Source organism: Lytechinus variegatus, chromosome 3 (assembly GCF_018143015.1).
Source record: "Lytechinus variegatus isolate NC3 chromosome 3, Lvar_3.0, whole genome shotgun sequence".
In the NCBI taxonomy this organism is placed as follows: domain Eukaryota; kingdom Metazoa; phylum Echinodermata; class Echinoidea; order Temnopleuroida; family Toxopneustidae; genus Lytechinus; species Lytechinus variegatus.
The window spans coordinates 25,310,585-25,336,696 of record NC_054742.1 but is presented as its reverse complement, the minus strand read 5'-3'; the positions used below and the strand labels follow the sequence as shown (position 1 = coordinate 25,336,696).

Below are 26,112 nucleotides of genomic sequence, written 5' to 3'. Positions count from 1 at the left end.
TTCAGAGACCATTCTGAACCAAATAAAGAATTTAAGTTTTTTTGTTTAAATACATTTATCCATTCAATAATCATCTTGACAAGTTAACGATTCTGATATAAAAATAGATTCAGATATTTCAATTGTCCATAATGCAATCAGATACAAATGGAAATTCAATTTGCTCACACTAAATGATTTAGAATAATATAATAAAACTTTACCTATTAAAGATTTCTCTGATGGCATTAAACCAAGGAAAGAATGGCTGCTATTGTCTGAACAGGTAAAATGGTTCATTCAATTATTTTCAGGTTGTTTGCAATACAAAAATCAGGTATGGTACTAGTGTCTGACCACCACAATTCTAGAGCAATTGGCAATTTTCATTGTCATAGTTGTTAGATTCCATATTACCTTTTATCATTATCAAGCATCCTAGGGATGACACTAGGCTATATTTCAGTTTCTATTTAGATTCACATGATAAAATTTCCAACTTAATATAAATTTGCAAAATTGTGCTCTATTTTAAATCAATAGACATATGGCCTTACAGCATTTCTAGTCAACGAAGTAGTCAACTCTGTTGATGATGAAGATGTAACAACTTTGGTTAGACCTGTATTTCAACAAACTGAGTTCCTGCATAATTGTTTTTTACAACATCAAGCAATATGCTTATATGAGTTCCAATGAAACCATTTCTTATAGTCAACTGATCAAAGTTGCCAAAGTTGAATCCAATTAATGTTGCAGCTAAATGGATGACCATCAGAGTGTTTCCAACATAATTTTCATGAGCTCAATTAAAAGTAGATTTTTTTTACTTCTGATAGATCAGGATTCACCGAAGAAGCAGCAATATTTGACTGTATTTGAGTTTCGAGAATTTTTAAGGCCTTATATTTAGCCTGCCTTAGGAATTTGTAAGCCAGTGAAGAAATGCTTAAAGATGTAGCCACATCATCCTCTCTTTGTGTTTTTAAGTAGAGTTTTGCATAGTTCTGGACAATGTCAGTCGTGGACGTTGCAGCCGATGGAGCAAGTGCCAAAGACACTAATATATCATTAGGCTTTATTTGTGTTTCAAACAATGATATCTCATTATATTCCTCTTGTGTTGATGTTGAAGCAGCCTCCAATGAGGAGCTGTAGGATGAAGCTTTGGTCAAACCTAAAGTAGCTTGAATCTGTGTCTCCTGACAGTGCACCAATGAAAGAAACATTAAAATGGCAAGTTGTTTCAATAACCAACTCATTATGCATCCTAGGAACATTCTGAATTCCTTGTAATTTAAATTTCCATTGCTCATTGTGATACAAGCTATCAATCCAGAAATTCTTTACAAACATGAAATTCTTGTTGATCTGCTTCATAACATGAGTCTCAAGGTATTGACATGAGTTTGAAGTAGTACACCTGCAATGACAGAACTGAGCTCACAATGCACCAGACACTAATAATCAGCTTAACTGGATCACTTGTTGATATATGTTTACACTGCACTCATTACTTTAAATAATAGTAGTATCCTCCCAAGATGGGACTGATGTATCATCTTCTTGACGAAAGTGGATGTGCATTTTTTTTAATGCTAGACACTTGATGAGTATAATTTGTTCATACAATTTGTCTTTGGCAAACAGGAAATGTGATGCATGTGAAAAAAACTATGTCAAGGACGACCCAAATCTGATTTAAAATATCTTCCTCACTAATGATCTGTCTCATTCAATATCACTATGAAACATTCTGAAACTACTGAAGACATTATTGGTGTCCACTTATGTCCTTTGATCACTCCCTGAAATCACCAGGAAAAGTCAGGATGGTAAATTCTGCAATTCCAATTAAATCATTAAAGTCAAGAGTCAATGATGACGAAGAAATCACAATGTGACAGACATATATAAACCATCTTTGTGCAAATTTTGGTATCTAAATGGTAGTCCAGATCAACATTACAAGCTTCATTCTCTGATTCATAAGTTGCTCAGATCAGGTTATTGCATGGTGACAGACACACTTCTTCCTCTTTTCCAGTACAATCTAGAGTATAGTAACATGGATGACACTTAATTGCACAACCAATGTTTGAGCATAAGAGTTATAACCAAAACAAAGTAGCGATTATCCTTTCATAAATCAGAAAGAACTGTGTCAAAACACTGTACACTGATCAGTTCTCCACAACTGTTTGCTTGGATTAATCAAGACACATTCAATTAAAGCTCTGCAATGTCCAGGATGCCTGTCATTCAAGGAGACTGTGGTCACCATACGTTACAGGAAGGGGGACAGGGGGCAATCAATTCCAAATTTAGAAAGAGCAACATGTGCATCCTGTATTACGTTTTCTTCAGCTGTAATATTCCTTGATCTCATAGAGAATGAGTGTGTTCCTCAGTCTAACTTGGCACAAGACTCCCATTCAAAGGTTGCAATAATCCACAAATGATAAAGAGTGCATAGCTGAAATACTATTGCTGCATATTTTTAAAACACTTACTCTTACATCACATATGCCTCTTTTCATAAATAAGCCAAGGTAAAACATCTGTTTTACCCTGCATTTCCAGCTGATGAACTGCTTATTATACAATCTCTGAATCTAAATATGCATTTAATGGGCTTATAATAATAATAATAATTTGCATTTATATAGCGCTTTATCAATCTATGACTGTTCAAAGCGCTTCACTATTATTATTACCCAGTCACTGGATTCATAGCATTTCAAGCAGCCTGTTAGGCGCAAACTTGCTAAACCATGCACAATGATGGTTGTTTCCTACCGATACCAAATTAGCACCTTAATATCATTAAGAGGACACTTAATCTAATAAAACAGGCAAGTTCTTAATTTTCACCCAAAAAAATTCTATTGATATAGCTAGCTGTCAGAACACAATCGTAAAATTTGAATGTTAACAATAACCTGATGTTATTTTAATGAATTAATCTGTGACAATAAGCTGAAAACAGGCTTTGGAATACCACGAACCTTGTAAAAATTATGGTTATGATGAATTAAAAAATGTAGATTAATCTTCTTCCTGATAGATAAAAAAATATTATCATTTTCCACAAATCCCACTCATTCCATGATATCTCAATATAAATTTTTTCTCTCTTTTTTTTCTCCATTACACCAGATGAAAATTTAAGCAAGTAAGTTCTGAATAATATGGATAGAACTTGAAAAAATAATTGCAGACATCTAATTTGAGATTGAATGAGAAATTATTAATAATATTCTGGTTTCGATTTTTAATGTTCATTTTTTTTTTAAAATCTTATACACTAGTATATATGTAAGAACATTAATGACAGTATCATTGACCTTAGAAAATCTCCTGGAAATGAAAAAAAATACTTGATTTTCATTAACAAAATATATTTCTCTGAATAGGATCAGGGAAGGAAGTTTTGAAATAATTATAATAAGGAAGAAATAATGTCAAATGCTCTTGTTCATGAAATTTCTAATTTAGCTGTTGAATACATCAAAATACAGACAATTTGACGGGAAGCAGACATTTCATCTAACTTTCTCCGGGTAATTACAAACGTCATAAACGTGAAATAAAAAGCTGAAATAGATTACTCATGCAGAATACCCATAAATTATTCCTTTAATCAAACAAAAAAGTCGAGGAAAGTCTAAAAAAGAGGCTTTTTGCTATGATTCAGTCACAGATATAATATACACAACAAAAAAAGTAAGTCCCCCCTTAAACAAACATCAATAATTTCCAAACCAATTCGAGTTTTTAATATATTTTTACATGAGCGTGTAGGTGATTTTATAAGCTACCCTCTGAGTAAATGTTATGGACGTATTTTACGCCATGCTTCAGTGAGCACCGTCAGAAGGCAGAAATGTCACTTTTCAAAAGTCACAAGCCAAATATCATGACTTTGATTCCATTTTATTGGAACTAATTCCACATTCTCATCATGAAAAATAGTCAGAAGGCTCATAAAAGGTACCTTCTATTCAGTTCTAAAAGACGATACAACTTTTTTGGCTAAACTTCACGGTTGAATAAACACCAGTCCGAATTTGTTATAATTTGATATTTTACAGGTTTCTATCAATAAAAATGATTGAATATGATGATAGTTATTTTTGGGAAGAGTTTCTTCAACAGTATTCATCGTTTCACGGTTCAATGAACATTTATTGAAAACAAAAAATACGATTTTCAAATATCATAAACAAGTATTGTTTCATTTTGGTAACTGAAAATGATCTTTTCTCAACTTTTTCGTTGTGTTCATGACCAATTAACATGCTTCAATGATTCAAAGGCGTTTAATTAAACATTCACGCTTGAATGAACATGTGGAATGTGATTAGCTCTTTTTTACGTTATTGGAAGAAATGCAATTTGTAACTATGGATATCTGTCACAAACCTCCTTGCATAGTTCATTTGATTTAATTTTTGTGAAAATCCCGATGTTTAATGCATCAGTGAGCACACAATACTCGAAAATTATGCAAATGAGAAGAAAGTTCAAGGCCTTGGCCCCACTCTGTGCCACATCAATGATTATTTTGGTGTGTGCACCTTTTTGGATAGTGTTACTCTGAAGCCATGTGCGAAGTTTCATGAAATAACTGTTGGCAGAAGAACAAAAACCGTCCATGAAACAAACCCTCATTTCAAAATTTTGACTTCCTCTCTCATAGACTTGTGTACATTATGGGTGCATATGTTTACGAATAAGTAACCCCTTATTCAATATGGTGGAACTTTTTTTCAAGGCTGTCGTTAGCAATGTCGTTTGGCAGTAATGTTTATCAACCTATGGGCAAAATTCTGTGCAAAAATAAAATCGATTCGTTTATTTATGGATGAGTGAGCAGGCATCAAAGTGGGAAAATTGGTATTTTCAATGTCACAGACGCATTTTAAAGGATAATAAAGTGATTATTGGGGGCAAATTCGGTTTCAAATGTGACTTTAATTGCTCTTGTTTTTATCATCCATCATTTCTATCACCACATACTTTCTGAATTTTTAACATTTTCATGGTTGAGCGAGCACAATCGAATTAATACTCTTTATACTGCATAAATGCATTCTTTTCCTAACAATTTCTCAGGATCAGTTGAATGTATGGACAAATCAGTGGTAGATCCAGAATTTCAAAATAGGGGAAGGGACCTATAATCGGGGAAGCCATCAATATTTTCAAATTTTAACATGATTTAACAAGTTGTAGAGGATACTACCATAAACCCCTATGATGATACGTCACAATTCAAGGGCCGCTGAACGGTTTTAAAAGTGTGAGGGGGGAGACTGGGCCAAAAGCGAGGGGGGGGGGCTGATCATGCAAAAAATCAAAATCGTGTGGTCATTTTTGTATATGCTTTTGGAAAAAAGTTGGGGCTGAAGCCCACCCCCCCCCCACTTCCGCAGCCTCTGCAATACATTGTGTTCACTCAACCATGAACATACGAAATCAAAATCTGGTCTGAAGTGGTTGAATGATTGATAGTCAAACAGCATAACACAATAAAATTCACCTGAAAACAACTTTTGCCCAACTTTGCATTTGAACAAACTGAAAAACGACTCTTGTGACTTTTAAAAATGGTCATTTTTAATTCAATCTTTAATTACTCATGCATGACTCAACCGATCGATCTCATTTTTCCCCAGGAGTTGCTTAATGTGTGCAGAAAATCACTTATGAAATATCATATCTCAAACTGATTCGGTTCAAAAGTTACAGCAATTTGATTTAGGGGGGACTTACTTTTTTTGTTGTGTATAGATCATTATATTGAACTTTTTATACATCCGTTCCTTCATTCAGTCAGTTTTTTTCTGATAAAATGTATGTGCTTTCACTTCTTTGAGGACATTTTGATTTGACATAAACTAGAATAACAAGTGGAATGCCTCTGGCGGTCTCACCTGCATCACATGATTCAATATAGCAGCAGTGCTGACTTTGAAAACTACTATAACTCCCACAAGATATTCAGTGATACTTGGTTACTCTTATTTCTACATTTTATGAACTAGACCAATACACTTAAAGAGATATGATGGTAATTCAACAAATACCCCCAACGTGACCAAAGTTCATTGACCTTACATGACCTTTGACCTTGATCATGTGACCTGAAACTTGCACAGAATGTTCAGTGATACTTGATTACTCTTATGTCTAAGTTTCATGAGTAATATCCACAAACTTTCAAAGTTATGATAGTAATTCAACAGATACCCCATTATGGCCAAAGTTCATTGACCTTTGTCATGTGACCTAAAATTTGCACAGGATCTTCAGTAATACTTGATTACTCTTATGTCTAAGTTTTATGAACTAGACCAACATACTTTCAAAGTTATGATGGTAATTCAACAGATACCCCCAATTCAGCCAAAGTTCATTGACCCTAAATGACCTTTGACCTTGGTCATGTGACGTAAAACTCATGCAGGATAGTTTCATGAACTAGGTCCATATATTTTCTAAGTTATGACATTTAAAAAACTTAACCTTAGGTTAAGATTTTGATGTTGATTCCCCCAACATGGTCTAAGTTCAATGACCCTAAATGACCTTTGACCTTGGTCATGTGACATGAAACTCAGGCAGGATGTTAATTAATACTTTCTTAACCTTATGGCCAAGCTTCATGAACTAGGTCCATATATACTTTCTAAGTTATGCTGTCATTTCAAAATCTTAACCTTCAGTCAAGATTTGGTGTTGACGCCGTCGGAAAAGCAGCGCCTATAGTCTCGTCTGCTATGCAGGTGAGACAAAAAAGGAGGTCTTCTGAATGAACTAGGCCAGCAAATAATCAAATGCATAATCACCCTAGATTAACAAGTGGAATGCCTCTGGCTGTCTCACCTGCATCACGCGATTCAAAATAGCAGCAGTGCTGACTTTGAAAACTACTATAACTCGCACAAGATGTTCAGTGATACTTGGTTACTCTTATTTCCACATTTTATGAACTAGACCAATACACTTACAGAGATAGGATGGTAATTCAACAAATACCCTCAATGTGGCCAAAATTCATTGACCTCACATGACCTTTGACCTTGATCATGTGACCTGAAACTTACACAGGATATTCAGTGATACTTGATTACATCAATAAACTTGTAAAGTTATGATGGTAATTCAACAGATACCCCCATTATGGCCAAAGTTCATTGACCTTTGACCTTGGTCATGTGACCTAAAATGCGCACAGGATGTTCAGTGATACTTGATTACTCTTATGTCCAAGTTTTATGAACTAGACCAACATACTATGGACCCCTACGAAAAACAGCATGTGCTGATAGGGTGTTCCATCCCACAAGTGGTAAATAAATAAATAAAAATAAAAAAAAAACTTTCAAAGTTATGATGGTAATTCAACAAATACCCCCAATTCGGCCAAAGTTCATTGACCCTAAATGACCTTTGACATTGCCCATGTGACCTGAAACTTGCACAGGATGTTCAGTGATACTTGATTACTATCATGTCCAAGTTTCATGAATCAGGTCCAAAAACTTTTAAAGTTTTGATTGTAATTCAACAGATACCCCCATATCGGCCAAAGTTCATTGACCCTAAATGACCTTTGACCTTGGTCATGTGACGTGAAACTCAGGCAGGATGTTTGATGATACTTGGTTGAACCTTATGTCCAAGTTTAATGAACTAGGTCCATATATTTTCTAAGTTATGATGACATTTCAAAAACTTAACCTCAGGTTAAGATTTTGATATTGATTCCCCCAACATGGTCTAAGTTCATTGACCCTAAATGACCTTTGACCTTGGTCATGTGACATGAAACTCTAATAGGATGTTTAGTAATACTTGATTAACCTTATGGCCAAGTTTCATGAACTAGGTCCATATACTTTCTAAGTTATGATGTCATTTCAAAAACTTAACCTCAGGTTAAGATTTGATGTTGACGCCGCCGCCGTCGGAAAAGCGGCGCCTATAGTCTCACTCTGCTTCGCAGGTGAGACAAAAATAACCATGAACAGTTTTGTATCTAAATTTTTTTTCTTCTTTCTCTGTCCACAAGCTCTTGCAATCTCCAAAATTCTTATTCTGTCATCCCATCTCTCTCTTTCTTTTCATCCCTTCCTTTCTCTCTCATTCTCTCCCAGAAAGGAAGTAACACTCGTCAGTTCCCATGACTGCATTGCATATCAATCAACAAACAATAAGATAAGCAAAATTTGAATGATTTCACCCCGAGTCATCATAAATATTTGTGTCGAATCTAACCCTGTCAAATAAACTTGTCATCACAGTTAATAAACTCTCATTAGAAGATAATAAACAGTTTTAAACTGACATCTTCTCTACACACATGAACAAAAACTGAAGTTATAAACCTTTAAATGTTTTCACAATTAAAATATTCCATTCATTGCAAATCAATGTAAATTGAATCAGACTTTGTTTAGGAGAGTTAACTGTAAATTGCACAACTAGTAATTATTGTTGTACCTAAATACATAACTTTTCAATGTCCTGTGCTTTGAAAGAGGCATTTGTGTAATAAAGAAAATGCACTTAAAGGTTATCTAAAATATCACAGTGTGAATAAATTGTAGAGTATACATTTACATACACACTAAGATTATTGACCGACCTTAAATCAAACTTTTATTGAGATACATGTCTGAATACACAATGTCACTCTTTACTTAAGTTTGTTGGTAGGCATAATGAGCTGGCCAATAAAAATACTGGGTTTAATTTCCCTCAATAAAAGGTCCTTTCAAAGACAAGGTAATAAAAGATTGGATTAAATCACATTCTGACCTATTTTTTCAATTTCATTTTACAGAACTTTTTTTCTGTTCTTTTCATTACAGAATTACCATAAAATATACAAGATAAATGATTTGGCAATGATCAATCAACTAGGGATTAGATTCAACCAAGACTAATCCTGTGTTCACCACTAACCCTGTGGATGACAACATCATAACATTAATCCCAGTCTCTGATGTGAATCTGATCTGATGTGGAGCGTTGTGGCCCAGTGGATTAGTCTCCGGACTCTGAAACAGAGGGTCGTGGGTTCGAATCCCAGCCATGGCGTAATTTCCTTCAGCAAGAAATTGATCCACAATGTGCTGCACTCAACCCAGGTGAGGTAAATGGGTACCTGGCAGGAATTTATTCCTTGAAACGCAGCGCGCGTAACAGCTGCACTGCTAAAGCCAGGGTAATTATGCTACATATACTGTAGAGCGCTTAGAGACTTCTGACAAAGTAAGTATTAAGCGCTATATAAGCAAGTATAATTATTATTATTATTATTATCAAAATAACAATCTTTAACTACATTAATATAATTATCATTTCAATTATCTGCATTGAAATAATCCTTCCCCTTGCATTTTTTTAAATATATCAACAAGCTAAAAATACATATGATATCTAGCGAGACTTTCATAAACTTTTATTGTCTGATAAATTTCCTTGATGTTAATTGGCTTAGAAGCAAAGTTACTGTCAGTGATAATTGCCAAAATATTCAGAAAATAATTTGACAAACCTTTTTGTATCTTGCAGATCCAATCATTAAGGTTAGTGCAGTAGATGTCATTCCAGTTCCTGTCATCCAAAAAGACTTCAGTACAATCTTCTCCTGGACCCCAATTATTAGGTTCCCCTGGGTTCCAGTTAGTATGTTCTACTGGTGTACCATCAGACCACTCAAATCCTACACATACAATAAATTATCATAGTCATTCAATAATATCATTTCACAATTGGAAATTGAAAAGGAATACGGTTATTAATTTGTTGCATTTGTCTCTAAGATAAGTCAACGGAAGTGCAACAACAAAATTTCCTAACGATTCTGTTGAACTTTGGATCACAGCACAAAAAACAGAAAATAACAAAGAGTTACCTCGAAATTTTCGGCTGCTAACTGCAACCTTCGTCAGCGATGTGACCCGATTTGACCTTAGTGTGTTTGTGAACCAGAGTTCAACAGAATATCTTTTACCAACACAGATGAACTTTCATGATCGTAACTGAATTTCCTTTTCTCAATCCAATTAGTTACCTTTTGTTTATTTATCTTTTTTCTTCTTTCATTTGACATATTTCTCTCTTAATATCTTACTTTTGTTTTTGTTTGGTTAATGTATTTACATGTGAATACATGTATACTCATATAATGAACTTAAATAAATGATATGAAATTACTCCATTAACATCTAATTCCTAAAATCATTAACTTTTTTTCCAAAGAACAACTTAATTCAATATTTCTCCACAAATAATATAATCAAATAACACGCTATAGAGAAAAACAAAGTTTTTCAGTTTGATGTGCCTCGATCCATCAAGATCTACAATAAACTTGATTTGTTGCATATATTCAGAAATTGCTTGCCGTCACATGGTAAACATTCAATTATTCTGCTTAAACTGAAGCAAGAGTCTACGTCTATTCTAAACTTATGGTAGCCCAAACCTACATATGTATCTCATAATCATTATACTCTTTTCTGCATGCTTAATCAGTGACCAAGTCTATTAATAATAAGTTGTGTATAACTTTATGCCTACTTCCAAGGTTAATTAAATATTCTAAAATGACATTTAATAGATTGAATGCCAAATGCTACAAAGAATTGAAAATCCAGTGTTCAATAAAATTGTATCACAATATGCCATCCCTAACGAGACGACATATGTAGACTGCAAATAAAATGGAAAGAAGAATATGAGTAAAGTACATGTATACAATACTAAGAACTAACCTCCTTCTTCTGTTATGTCATGAAGTCCAACATACAATCGTGCAGGACTGAAAAAGCAATCATCAGTAAAGGATAATTAAATAAAATGTGGCGATTCTAGGATCAATGAATTCTTGAAAGCAGGTGCTTCTTTTACTACCATATGGCATTTACAGCGAATTTCATCCTCAGTCTTGGTCTGTAAGATTACTTCCTTTTTAAAATAAGACTGAATTTCTTAATTAAAAAAAAGAAAAGTAAAGGCTGAAACACACAAAAAACATTGCAGTAGGTGTAGAGCTCTGCTTCTCATTTTACAAAAAAAATGACAAAGATATAATCTAGTGTTGTTTCTTTTTGCGCTTTTATAAATTTGAATGTTGGAGAATGATATTACTTGTTGGGGTATCCAGACAGGATATAATCCTCTTCAGCCTGACTGTGAAAACTGGCCAAATCGGCTCCCATAGCCAAGCAGAATGTACGAGCGTCATTCCAGTTTCGACGAGTGGATCCACTCACATCAGATATCACAAGCTGATAAACAAAGGGCATAGGAGGGACTATTAATGATAACATATTACTTTGCTATCACTTAGATGTTGTTTGATTCAACAATTCCTCATTCTGCCTGATTTTTTATTATTTTAAGATGTATGATAAAGTCCTTAGTTCAATGATAACCTGAATATAAATTTCAATATTCCTGTCACAGTACTTGGGAGAAATCAAAGAAGAGATTTTAAAATTGCTCTTGATAAGGCCATTAATGAAATAGTAAAGTAAAATACACTCATGTAAATTCCCTCAAAGAAGAAGGAAGATGATTGATAAATCTGATCCAGTACAGAAAGTATGAAAGTATCATTCCTGTATATCTTATTGTAGTCCTTCTTTTATTGAGACAAATTAACCTTCATTAATCATCAAATATTATTTTTCCTTACTAATCCTACAAATTCTTAGACTATAATTGGCATTTGCTGGTGGGCATAAAATATACAATTACAAATTACCATTGGTAGTAACTGCAATAGGAATATTGAATTGATCAAGTGCTGAGAAAACAGTACCGATTTAGTAATTAACTGCCATTGCTGACAGAATTTAAAGTAAAGGAACCTATATACACTTACCATATAGCAATTATTACCATAGCCTTTCCACCTATCATCATAGCAACCTGCATTACTAGGTGCAGTAGGGATAGTTGTTGGTCCTATGGTTTGGGGTGCAGGGTAGCCCTCACGACCTCGTTCACATATATATTTATTTTTTGATGTGCAATCCATGTTACGCCACAATCCAGCCATAATGCCAGTCGTTGATGCTACACATTCTCCCTTTGAGTCATCTGCCAGTAAAAAACAAATCAGGAAAAAAGATTTTAAGGTAATTGACCTGATCAATCCAAAAGTATTATAAAACATGTGCGTATACATGTAAATACTCATGCACATTTGGCATATACTAGTTAAAATCTACATACATGACTGACTGAAGTGTTTAAATATTTGGAGTCAAAATCAACATCATCACCATCATAATCATCATCATCATCTTCTTCTTCATAATCATTATTCTGATAACCTGTCAACAATCATCAGTTGCTATGTTTGCAACTGAATAACATTGAAAATAAAATCTAACGAAACTGAAATTTTAAAAAAGTTGAAAATTATTTTAAAATTAAAATTGAATTTAGAATAGTTGTATGGATAGAATTTGGATTAGTATTGAAATTGATATAGAATTGAAAATGAATTAAAAAAAAAAGTAAGTTGAAATCAAAATCAAATGAGATCCCACCTGGTTGCTCATAGTCCCAATTTGTGAGGGTAACAAAAGTATTGTCACTCCATCGATATTGGCCTGCTTTTTCCGAATCACTTAGTCCAATCCAAAATAGACTGCCATCTTGACCTCCTAGTATACTAGTCAGAACACTCTGCTCATATCTAGTAAAATAAGAACAATTGATTGTCAATAGTCTTTCTCACATTTCTGTTTCAAACATCAAACCAAATAAATTCAAATATTTACTCTTGCTTTTATCCTAATGTTATCACTATTAAAATCAAATAGTTAATGTGACTCGAAGACAACACACAAAGTCACACACCCACTTTTACTTGATTATCAGTTAGTAAATGCATGGTAAATGAGCAATGTAATGCCTTGCACAGGGATGTAAAAGCAGTGTAAGAGGGGATAGAAATACGCATTCATTGCTTTTCTAATAACTAATCAACAAGTACTTCTCTAAAACCAACAGGACCACTTACTATAAGACATTAAAAAATACATAACTTCTACATGGAGACCAAAGTACCGAGGTTTGCATGATTGACATTGCTAAATGAATGAACATTTATTTGAAAGTGTCACAATCGTTCTATGCAAATATATAATATCAAGACAATTGCTTTCACTGATCTATTATGTTCCTATCTTAATTTTCTTTTTACAGGTGAGTTCAACTGTAATACTCCACACCATCACTATATAGGCACATATTTTTATACACTGTAATGTACATGGAAGGGTCATTTTCCATGCGAGTAACAGATTTACGGCAGTAACAGCTTTACTGACCTATCCATGATAGAGACGAGGTTCCCACGAGGGTCAAACCTAGCACAGTCATCTCGAGCATCCTCCCAGCTTTTGGGAGTGTCCATCACAAAGTAACATGAACCTCCATTTGCTATCTCTCCCTATGGTAAAACAAAACATGGTGGAAAAAACATGCCAATACAAATCTTATTCCAAGATTCATGACATCAATGTCTGCATCCTTGAATATCATTACATTATTCCACAGAAGTATTATGATTCAGCCTCATTCCATTTTCGACTATCAATCACCTATGCAACCTTTGGACCCAAATAATTGGTTAACATTGGAGTAGTTACAATATCAGCTGAACATGACCTACATAAAAGTATTCAGGAAAGAAAAGGAGCATAAGATTGATATATTTGACCTAATTTGACCTTTGGCATAGTAAGAAATCTGGAATGCAAATACCTTTTTATTATGAAACACTTTCATGTAATACTTACCAATTCGCACCCTGAAGGAACAACAGGTGTAAGAGTAGGACCAAGGTCCTCTTTGGGTCTTTTGCATGCTCCATGCCACTTCCTTGAACAAAGATTGTCATTCCAATAACCCTATACATGCAAATAAACATCAATATAATCTGACTCTAGTTACATGACATAAGGCTTAAAACACTCTTAGAAGAAAATAAGACAGAAGAGGGGTATAAAAATCAGACCCTCCTTACATCTGATGAAGGGGCAAACACTAAAATCGTGCCCCTCTTATAATACACACATACATGTATCTTTGATAGGCCATCAAATTTAACTCTTATTTGCTCTTTCATGTTTCCTTCTTAATTTTACCTTTTTGCACCCTTGACATATAAACCCCAAGCCTCAAGCCCCTAAATATGCCACTGGAAGAAAATGTGTCGTATACATACATGTAAAATAATGAGGGCATATTAGTTAGGTGCTGTAAGTGGTCTTAGGGCAAAACCAACCTGTAATTGGAATACCATTGCAATTGGTATCACTCACTTTGAGCTTAAATAAGTATAATTTCTTTACATAAAATATGATTTCATTTAAAAAAAAGTCAGTAAGTGCATGTGCTGAAAATGGTTTGAGGTGAAATTTACCTATAATGGGGCTATCTCGGGGCTATCATTGGAATTGGTGTCACCCCCTTTTGACCTTGAGAATCTTTCTTTACATTAAATGTGTTCATCAGGAAAATGTAGAAGGAATCCTATAGGTTGGTAGAACAGATTATATTATTTTGACTCACAGTTAGATACATTTCAACGCAGTCTTCATCTGTTCCTTGGTAATTATTAGGCTCATTTGTATTCCATAGCGTGAAGTCGACTTGAGTGTTATCTACCCACTGAAAGTTCATAGCCTGACTCTGGTCATGAAGTCCAATCCAAAACTCTACATCCATTCCGTCTAGTAAGATTAAATCAAAAGGGAATTTCAAAACATTAAATTCATCAAAAGAAACATCTTTAAACCAGTAAATATCAAATAGAAAATTTTCCCTGTTCATAGATATGATTCCTGCACATCATTGTACCAGAAAAATATACTCAAATGAAGGTAATGGCATCAGAAGAAGCTCAAACATATCAAATATTTAAAGTTTCAAGAGTCAAGATAATTATCCTCGTAAATCATAAAAACAAAATCTGCTTTCAGTAATTGAAAGTACATATGAGACATAGGTTTTTTTTATTATTAACTTGGGACTCATTTCAATGAGAAATAAAGAAAAACATATATCCTCCATGGGCGATCAATTATAATAACAAGTAACCCAGAGACCCTACCTTTGATCTAGATAATAAAGAATTCAGTCTGACAAAAGACACTGAATTATTGTGTATCGGGTCCTGTCATCCAAAGTGATCTCGCAGGTGACGCACGGTCTGTCCGGTCAACTGTACCTCTTGAATGCACCCAAACAGACTTAATCCCAGATATGTGCATATATTGGAAATGGGATAAGAAACTTGCAATTATTGAACTCAGAGGTTCCTTTAGAAACAAATCTGATCAGGGCAAATGAACAAAAATCAAATAAATATGCACCTATGATTTCGGACATAGAAGCCAATGGTTTCAATGTGGTTTTCCTTCCTATAGAAATAGGTTCCAGGGGCTATATCAGTAACGACAATTCACAAAAGCTGAAGAAATTTCTCTCGCTATGTGGGAAACCAGTGCCTTTCAACACCTTTCGGGATAAACTTGCATCACTTGCCATCACTTCTTCATTTGTAATATATTCGGCCGAGGAGGAACCCATATGGGAATGTCATAACCCAATAATGTAATAATGAAATAATGTAATGATAACCAAATACCGTAAGACCAAAAAAAAAAATAATTATAAAAACAAAAATATGACTTATTGTGAGGATTTCCAAAATGTGACCCCCCCATAACATACACTATCAGAAATAATTTGTTCAACATATTACCATTGGTAAGCGTATGGGCCTTCCGACTGTTGATTGATAAAATGCATTCATTTTGTGTGCAATTTTCTTTGTCCAGCGGTTGGTGAGTTCATGTGTTGACCAGCCCAATACTATTTTTTTTTGTCTGGGAGTGTATGGTGTGTGGAGGGGGAAAAAAATACCCATTTATATGTATCCAACAAAGGAAGAAACGTTGTAATCTGGCCATTTGCTTGTGTTGGGATATATGTGCAATCATTTGAATTTATGTAATGCCCTGGAAGTCACATGTTGTTTTTCTCTCTCTTTCTCTCTCACCCCCCCTCTCTTTCTCTCCCACCAGCCCCCACCCTCTCTCTCTCTCTCTCTCCTCTCTCTTTTATTCTCCCCCTTTCTCATTCCTTCTCTTTTCTATTTTTTATTTCACCTTTGTATGTACTATCTCTCCCTTCTCCACCTTTCTTTTCTCAACTGCTTTAGTTCTCATTTTTCTTCTACATACTGTACTTCTTTATAATAATTTCACGCTTGTTTTAATATTTTGATTCAGGGTAATTATAGTAATGTATTGTATATGCTATTATGTTAATATAATCTATGTTATTTATGTATGCCCTGCTTGTTCTGTTACTCAGATATGTCCTGGGCGCTCCTTCTATGTTTGTATATATTTTATTCCTTTGTTTGAATTGAATGTTAATAAAGTGATGAATTACTACTTGACCTTTGCATGTCAATCACAGTTCTGTATCAAAACCTTTGTAATCAATTCCTAAATGGTAATATCCAATCAAGATCATTGTTGTATATACAATTAGTCCAACTTACTGACTGGGAACCAATCAAAAGTATTATTTTATATATGTATTCCATCACAAATGCTTTGCATTAATTAGTTAAGAAGATACTTACTTTCACGTGCCAGAGCTTGGATGAAGCTGTTCTCATTGATGTCATGGATTGATGCTAGGTCTCCACCTAGATCCTGACACTTCTGTTGAATCTCAGAGTAGGTTAGTTTTGATTGGACGTACATGAAGTAACAGCTATCACCATACCCTGACCATCCTTGTGGACATCGGAAACCAGGACCAAGGGTTGTAATAGGTGGATCCCTTACCTCCATCACTGGATAATCCACAAATCATTAGAGATATACAAATGAAACATTTACACAATTCATATCAAGACTTCAGTAAAGATTTATAAGAATTGAAGACACTTCCATTGATATTTGGGTTTTCTATTGTTCAGCTTTTCAGTTCTTATTTAGTACACGTATTTGGCTCAATATTGTATAGAATTTATGCATTTATGCCATCATCTATTTCTGTGCTTTTCTCCTGTGCATTACCTACATGTATTCAGATGTGTTCATTCATTATACATTCTCACATCCGATTGTTTTGATCAACATTTAATACTATGCACTTATCATTCATAGCACATTTTACATCTTCATCTCCTTAGATCTTACAGGGTGTTACAATGAATTGGATTGTTATTATTCAACTGATTCATATTCTTTTAATTCCATTAAATAATCTCACCATCATTTTAATACAAATATAGCTTTGATATGAGCAAAGCAGCCTCATGTTAATCTCTGCATTATTAGACACGATTTCAACGATATAAAACAGCCATAAATAGTTTCCATTTTATGCTCTCTATTCTGCATCATGTTTGAAAAGGGAAGCATTAAATAGCATGCCTTACACATTATCATTTGAAATTTCTCTTGTCCTCCTTACTTTAAACTAAAAGGGTGTTAATAGGCCTCCTCAAAAATTATAAAACAAAAATTCTGAATAAGAATCGATGACAAAACTCACATCTTTCATAGTAGTCCATGTTGCCATCAGACATGGGTGTTGAGGTTGAGCCATCATTGAATGTACATTCCTGGGATACTCGGTTGTAATTGAATGATTTACAAGTGAAATCAGTCATCTTAACACACCGGGATGCACATTCATCAGGGAAAACTCCAGATAAAACCAACTGACCAGGACCATTCAAGTAGTTGTGGAATGTCACATAGAAGTGCGTTGTTATATAGCCTGTGGATGTCAAATAACAAATCGTAATAATAATATATGAAAAAGTGAGACAAAAGGAACATGGAGACAAATAGAGGACAATGAAGAAAGACAATACGGAGAAGAAGAATATTCACAGTCTGAAACGATAACAACATAATGTTTCATGACAAAAAGTGCTCACAATATTGAAGACAATACAATAACCTGAACTAAATCAACTCATTAAATTGACTAAACTGTCTTAATTCTCTAATAAACTAACATATCGTACCATTTTTCTTGCAGATGAATCCTCTTTGTCTCTCACATTGGTTATCATTCCAAGTATCTGTCTTGGTGAAGATTTCCATGCAATGTTCACTGCTTCCTACGTTGTTGGGTTCATCTGAAATAAATTTATCACAGAATTTTGACACTGACTGGTAAAGTTAGAAAAAAAAATTATTATGTGATATATATACATATATCCCAATTATCCCATTTCTTCAAGAATAGCTTATAAAAAAAGTTGTAGCTTCAGCACTTTTTATGAAGTATCTACATTTTGTGAGATGAGTTGTTTATGTTTTTGTTTGCTTGGTTTTATTATTTTTTTTTTGGGGGGGGGATTCATGAGAAATGCCTGTTTTTCATTCTGTCACATATTTGAAGAAAAAAATTATTACTGATCAAAGTACAATATCTAAATTGTTTGTAACTTGCAATTGATAGCATTATTTTGTGAAATGTGAGAATAACTTACCTGGGGCCCAGTTAAGATAGCCAAACCCTGATCCATCAGTCCATTCCCATCCTCCTTCTTTGGTGAAATCTGTTCCTCCAATCCACATGTCATTCTCAGTGGTAAAGAAAAGCCTGCCTGTTAAAGAAATATCAGGTTAAGACCAAGGTTTATACTTCCTCTTCCTTATATTCATTGTGATCACAACCAATAGGCCTACCATTACCCTCATAACTGCAATTATACTTGAATCATTATAATCATGAGTGATATAATAATTGATAAGTTTAGTACAATAGTATATTACTCATGAGTAGACTATATACTCATAAAATGTCCAGATGAGATCTTTATATCAAACAAGAGGAATGCCTCTGGCAGTCTGGCCTGCATTACACGATTCAATATAGCAGCAGTGCTGACTTTGAAAACAATTATTGAATAATTATTCACAAAAACACCATTCATATGATTATTAAAAAGTATATTCATTGACCATAAATGACCTTTGAACTTGATCATGTGACCTATATGAAACACTCATGTAAGATGATCAGTGTATTGATTATCCTTTTGTCCACGTTTTATGAACTAGATCCATAAACTTTCAAATCTATAATTGCAATTCAACAAATACGCCCAACATGGCCTAGGTTCATTGGCCTTACGTAGCCTTACACACATACTTTCTAAGTTATGATGACATATCAAAAACTTAACATTGATGCCGCCTACTCTCCCGCCACTGAAAAAGCAGCGCTTACAATTTGCTATGCAATGCAGGCAAAGAAATAAAAAATGAAATGCTCTCACCATTTATGTAACTTTGTTCAGCTGGACTTGTTATACTTGCTAAGTCTCCACCTTGTGTCTGGCAATATTCTCTAGCATCTAACCAGCTTTTGTATTCACTATACTTGAACAGATAACAGTTTTGACTAGTCTCATCATAGTCCCATCCATTGCCACATCGAGGGTCAAAGGCAGCTGTGATTGATGAATAAAGGAAAACATTTAGAATAATAACATGCAGAAATACACATCAGAAAGATAACATTTCATTTGGTTTTTTTATATTTGACAATTGAATTTGTATATTACAAAAACAATAAAACAGCAGATTTTCTCAATAAAACAAGATGGTTCACAAACCACCAGTCTTGCCTGATATCATGTTGATAAAATATCTAATATGATCTTTTGACCTTATCATCCTCATAAAAACACACGTGTGGTACTAACCAATGGTCATTTGTACCAAGGGTAATGCAGAAATAAAGAAATGACAGCAATTTGAACAAAACTTGACCTTTTGACCCCTTTGTCTATTTTTCTATTAAGCGCATAGAGACGCCCATGGGTAGTGATATGCGCTATACAAGCAACGTTGTATTATTATTATTATTTTAGATGACCTTTAAGCCCATCACCCTCATAATTGATGCATAAAGAAATGAGAGCAATTTTGAAGAAAAAAAACCCTTGACATTTTGACCCTAGATGACCTTTGACCCCATCACCCTCATGGATACACATGTGGTATTACACAAGGGTTATATGAGCCAAGAGCCAACATAATTAATGCAGAAATAAAGAAATGAGAGCAAGTTGAACAAAACTTTAGGATTTTCTTTAACAAACCAACAAACTAACAGGAAACACGATTACTAGGTCTCTCACCAAACTTTGTCCAGATCATTATACAAACATGTTGGGAATCAAGGAGGCTACAAAAAAAGCAGAGTTTGTAGGGTGTAGCCTCATATTAAAATATTCTTATACATAGTAAAGATCAAAAGAAAACAAAAGTGAGAACTTGAGCATAAAGCCAGTTAATATTTCAAAATATATCTCTACACATTGCATTCCCAAGCAAATGTATAGCACTAACTTATTTCAGATCATTACTATCAAAAATGCAATGCAAGCAATTTAAGGAAAATATATCAAAGCTTCTTAGTTCTACATCTATTTTATAGCATTCTTTCCTTGAAAAAAAATTGGGAAGAAATATTCTACAAAATGGTATATATACAGAAAAGAGGATCTGAGCGTGGATCCCTTGTATCATTTTCATTACCTTTGACAGAAAGATGTTTGATACAACAATATACATAATTAGATGGATTTTCCAACTGCACACATTTGATATTCAACATTTGACTTTGATACCCAAAACCTAATCAGATCATTGTCACCCCCTGTTACGGCACATTTTGGTAACTTACCAAAATGTGCCGTAACACCCCTACATGCATGTTTGCATACTTGGACAAAGTTTAAAGTTAATCTGTCAAACCATTCTTTAGTTGTCTGGAAGAAAAAAAAATACATTGGGATAGATAACCTGACAGCACGTTGTGCCAACTAACTGTCACTTAGCCTCTCTTTTGCTGCCCTCCATTTTCTGACAGCCAAACTGACCTCAGGATATTTTTTGTGTGTGCTAGAGATTGTTTCTTTTAGCTTCTGTTTAACGTACTATGATTTTCGTCTCCTGCTCATTCTTACATTTGCTCTTGAGAAGACCTATGAATCTATCTTTACTCAAAGTCAATCTCAATATACATTTTTTCTTTTATATACGTTGATACTTACGAGTTGGTACAACAGGAGGATTGACTGAAGTTCCATCACCTAAGATCATATATAAAAAGAATGCAATACTTTATTAAAGGAAACCAAAACCCAAGAAGAGAAGAAATCTTATTGGAAAGAGTAAAATGAGAGGAACAATTTAAAAGAGGTTTCATCAAAAGTAGCTAGGAAATAAGCAAGTTATGGAGGTTTAAAAAGTCTTGTTGAACTTTCTATGGGGATCCTCAAATTCATTCATCCAGTCATTCGTTCATTCATGCATTCTTGCATTCATTCATATGCATTTATTTCATTCATAGATTAAAAAAAAATTACAAAATATATTAATAAAGGAATATACAAGAAATATAAATAATTTATTAAATGAGGAGATAGCTCAGAAGGCAGAGAAGCCTTGGCCATCATGCTTCAGAATCAGACTGTGTGGACAACTCTCCATTTGTTTTGTACATAAATTTTCAGAATTTCCCCATTATCTTTTGAATTGCATCTTGCCTCCTTCTGAGAAAAAACATATGTCATGGGATAATGTAATTCACATCACTTTAAAAGATGGGGATTGCTGCTACCCTGTTTGGCATTCAACAATTAAAGGGAATAAATTTTCAGAGATGTACTTACTACTTGGCTTCTTGCAAACAGATGCAAGTTTCGTTGTATCTCCATCGATGTCATTCCACTTTCCAGCATCAACCTCATTGGTTCTCATGTGAACAGCATCTTCCCCTGACTTCCAATTATCAGGTTGACCGTTGGCCCAATTTTGAAAATCGTTCTGTCAAAAAATATCATTTGGATTCAATTTCTTAAAATACACAATAGGGCTAAGGAAAAGGTTAAGCCCAGATGTGCCACACAAACACTTGAGAACTGCAATCTAAGAGTTGTAGAAACTGACATGAATATTCAAATGAGGTAAATCATAAGAAAAGAAGTTCCCAATTATTGAATGAATATTAATGACATTGAAAAATGAACAATTTCTACACAGAATGACATCATAGCAGTCTTATTATGGGATGGGATGTAATATGATTAGAAGCCAATACAACTTTTATTCCAAGGCTGAGAGTTGATGACAAAATGTTTTAGTTTTGATAATGTACTTAATTATTTGTGACACTTTAAATATGACTCAAGCACTTTTCAGAGTGACTATTGGGATTTAATGGCAACTGAAATACTTTTTTAAAACCAATTTTTGTATTTGATAGTAATTACCGATGTTCCATCTGTCCAAGAAAATACATTTTCAGTATTGTAGTCATGGAAACCAATCCAGAGGTAAGCTCCACCCATCCTTGCTCGCACTAAAAAATGACATAAACATATTTCCTTTACTTACATGAATACCCTTAAATATAAAAACATCTTAAGTATATTTCAATTTTTGTAAAAAGAAAAAAACCCATTTTAATCTGATAGAGTGAAAGACGGCAGGGTTTCTGGAAGAAATTTTTTTTTGCATGGGATAATAATTTTCTGATTCAATGCAAAAAATTGAAATATTGATATTCAATACTCTCTCAACACTTTGTGGTTATATCTTAAGTTGTACAACACCTACTTAGCATGTTGTACGTGATTAAATGGGAGGCTGAATGTCAAACAATTGTACCATTGTACACGAACCGTCAAAAATGTACCATTGCACGATCTTGACCTCATAATACAATTCAATTCATTGCATTTAGTAAATAAATTCAGGAGCGATATGAGTAGAGCTTCTTGGCTATATGCGCATTGTTGCTGCAGATCAATAATTCTTTATTTCCATAGATAAACATAGGATAAAATCAATTAACATTCATATCTTTGCTAACTTCCGAGGCATTGTACAACACAAAATAGCGAATATTCTTAATCAACTCAGCTGTGCCTCGATAGAGAATCTTTCTTTCACACCATGAGAAATCTCACACCATTACTCTCATTCCTATTCACTATTTGTATATCGAAAATAGAAATATAACCATAAATTAATGGGGAGTAGGGAGTTAAATCAAGCTCCCCCTTGAGATTTTCCATAACCATTCTGCCTAATGAATTTTTTACTGTGCCACTCAGTTTTTTAGATCATTTAACGACACCAAGGTATACAATTACAAAATCATGCAATATTTTGTACACATATCAGACACAAAATTAATCAAGAATGTAATTTTGAGTACAAAGTCAAAGCAAATGGAGTTTCCTAATCTTATTCATAAAGATAAGATTATTTTCATTTACAGTAGCAAAAGTTAATTCATTTTAGCAAATATATGTTTCAAATAGATTCTTCAATAAACTTGGGGAAACAAGGAAAAAAGTCAAAAAGAAAGAGATTAGAAATTCATTTAAAAATAAGTTACCGTACATAAGAAATTGATTTTAAACCAAAATTTATTTCAACCACATCATTATCATTTACTGTAATTCAGACACAGATCAAGGTGGATTCCTCCTCCCCCTTTTTATATCAGTAACCCAAATTCATACATTTGACTCCCTCTATCTAGCTGAGCCTCACCTCCCCCCTTTCATCTGATATCCCTTTCATATGTTTTTAAAGCTTATTAGCTAGATATTGGGTTTTTTTCTGAGAAAACCATGTTTTCATCCAACTCGGAACACTCAGAAGAACAAGTCTGTGTGCCTCCTCCCCTCACTAATGAAATTATGAACCTGACCAATAATCAAAGTATATCATTTACATTACATATTCATTTTAAAAATCCCAAAATATTGTAACAAAATCTTACTTGAAAGAAAATTTTGCTCTCGTTGAGAGTGAATGCTGGCAAGGTGGCCTCCTAAGGTTTTGCAATTTTCTTCTGCATCGTTATATAGGTATCCCTTGCCAACAAAGTAAAAACATGAAACACCATTCAGTGTCCAACCATCATCACAAGTACGCACACCTGTATAAATGATAAAGAAAATATATTTGGCTTGGTGTACAGTACTTCATTGACTTCGTAGACAAAATGATAACTGCCCCCTTCCCTTTTAGCTATTTTATAACATGGACAATTCTAAAAGATTTACATAATGTAACTGATTTCTAAGCTGAAATATTGATCACACGTAATCTTGAAACCTATCATAAGAAGTTAGAAAAAGATAAGCAGTTATGTTTTGAAAAGATAATACACTACAAAGGGCAAAATAACTTACCTATTTGGGGATCCAATGGAGTAATTGGTATACCTATTAAGAAAAAGAGTAAATAATACACACAGACTTTAAACTAAAAGGAATATTTCTGTATGAATGGGAATGCTTTCCATCTAGAGTGATATTTAATGAAAATGTTTAACCAGGTTTATATTACAGCTTTGACAGATTCAGCTTATAAAGAATGAAATGAAGAAACACATAAAATAAAAAGAAGCGCACAACCAAGATAAGTCAAAGAATTAATTTTGTTAGAATACAAAGAAGTTATTTCACTTTTAATTAAACAATATCACACATATCCATCCTGGGTAAAATGTATTCATTCCTTGATAAGCTTCTTTTCATTTCATCATGTTTAGTATGTGGAATGTGCAGGAAATTTACAATTGATCATACATCACACTGATGGGGGCTTGGGGGCTGTGGACCCCCAAAAGTTTAATGATGAAGGGGGAAAAAGGGAGAAAAAGAAACGGATAATTTATTTTCTTACTTCCTGCATGTTATGATAAACCTATCACAAAATTAGATTTTTATAATAATAAGCTCATAATTTTTGCTCACAGTTTTTTAATGATTTTTTCCAAATATATGCCATGGATACCCCCTGAAAGATGTTGGCTAATTACAAACAAGTGGAATGCCTCTGGCCGTCTCACCTGCACCACGCCGTTCAATATAGCAGCAGTGCTGACTTTGAATACTACTCTAACTCGCACAAGATGTTCAGTGATACATGGTTACTCTTATGTCCACTTTTTATGAACTAGACTAATAAACTTACAGAGATATGATGGTTATTCAACAAAAAACCCCAACATGGCCAAAGTTCATTGACCTTACATGACCTGTGACCTTGATCATGTGACCTGAAACTCGCACAGGATGTTCAGTGATACTTGATTACTCTTATGTACAAGTTTCATGAATCAGATCCATAAACTTTCAAAGTTATGATGGTAATTCAACAGATACACCCAGTTCGGCCAAAGTTCATTGACCTTTGACCTTGGTCATGTGACCTGAAATGCGCACAGGATGTTCAGAGATACTTGATTACTATAATATCCAAGTTTAATGAACTAGACCAATAAACTTTCAAAGTTATGATGGTAATTCAACAGATACCCCTAATTCGGCAAAAGTTCATTGACCCTAAATGACCTTTGACCTTAATCATGAGACCTGAAACTTGCACAAAATGTTCAGTGATGCTTGATTACTATTATGTCCAAGTTTCATGAATCAGATCCATAAACGTTCAAAGTTATGATGGGAATTCAACAGATATCGGCAATTCGGCCAAAGTTCATTGACCCTAAATGACCTTTGACCTTGGTCATGTGACGTGAAACTCGTGCAGGATGTTCAGTGATACTTGATTAACCTTATGTCCAAGTTTCATGAACTAGGTCCATATATTTTCTAAGTTATGATGACATTTCAAAAACTTAACCTCAGGTTAAGATTTCGATGTTGATCCCTCCAACATGGTCTAAGTTCATTGACCCTAAATGACCTTTGACCTTGGTCATGTGACATGAAACTCTAATAGAATGTTCAGTAATACTTGATTAACCTTATGGCCAAGTTTTTAATTAACTAGGTCTATATACTTTCTAAGTTATGACGTCATTTCAAAAACTTAACCTCAGGTTAAGATTTGATGTTGACGCCGCCGCCGCCGTCGGAAAAGCGGCGCCTATAGTCTCACTCTGCTTCGCAGGTGAGACAAAAATCAATATGTCATCAATATCACACTAACTTGGCCCTCAGACTTTAAACATGAAAATGTATATTAAACATAATAAACTGCAATT

General features: G+C 34.0%; 1 protein-coding gene across 5 annotated transcripts in view; it reads right to left on the bottom strand.

The window, feature by feature from the left end:
- Nucleotides 1-26,112, bottom strand: part of LOC121410597 (macrophage mannose receptor 1-like) — a 73,087-nt gene that overhangs the window by 13,677 nt on the left and 33,298 nt on the right. For all 5 annotated transcript variants that reach the window (XM_041602788.1, XM_041602789.1, XM_041602791.1 and 2 more), the window contains 18 exons: nt 24,290-24,322; nt 23,875-24,033; nt 22,352-22,440; nt 21,752-21,905; nt 21,131-21,169; nt 19,346-19,519; nt 18,554-18,670; nt 18,083-18,196; nt 17,602-17,829; nt 16,679-16,894; nt 14,593-14,753; nt 13,818-13,928; nt 13,347-13,468; nt 12,561-12,709; nt 11,888-12,105; nt 11,149-11,288; nt 10,773-10,819; nt 9,551-9,718 (listed from right to left, as the gene is read on the bottom strand). In XM_041602788.1, coding sequence (XP_041458722.1) covers nt 9,551-9,718; nt 10,773-10,819; nt 11,149-11,288; nt 11,888-12,105; nt 12,561-12,709; nt 13,347-13,468; nt 13,818-13,928; nt 14,593-14,753; nt 16,679-16,894; nt 17,602-17,829; nt 18,083-18,196; nt 18,554-18,670; nt 19,346-19,519; nt 21,131-21,169; nt 21,752-21,905; nt 22,352-22,440; nt 23,875-24,033; nt 24,290-24,322 — 2,439 coding nt within the window. The remainder of the gene's footprint in view (nt 1-9,550; nt 9,719-10,772; nt 10,820-11,148; nt 11,289-11,887; nt 12,106-12,560; nt 12,710-13,346; nt 13,469-13,817; nt 13,929-14,592; nt 14,754-16,678; nt 16,895-17,601; nt 17,830-18,082; nt 18,197-18,553; nt 18,671-19,345; nt 19,520-21,130; nt 21,170-21,751; nt 21,906-22,351; nt 22,441-23,874; nt 24,034-24,289; nt 24,323-26,112) is intronic.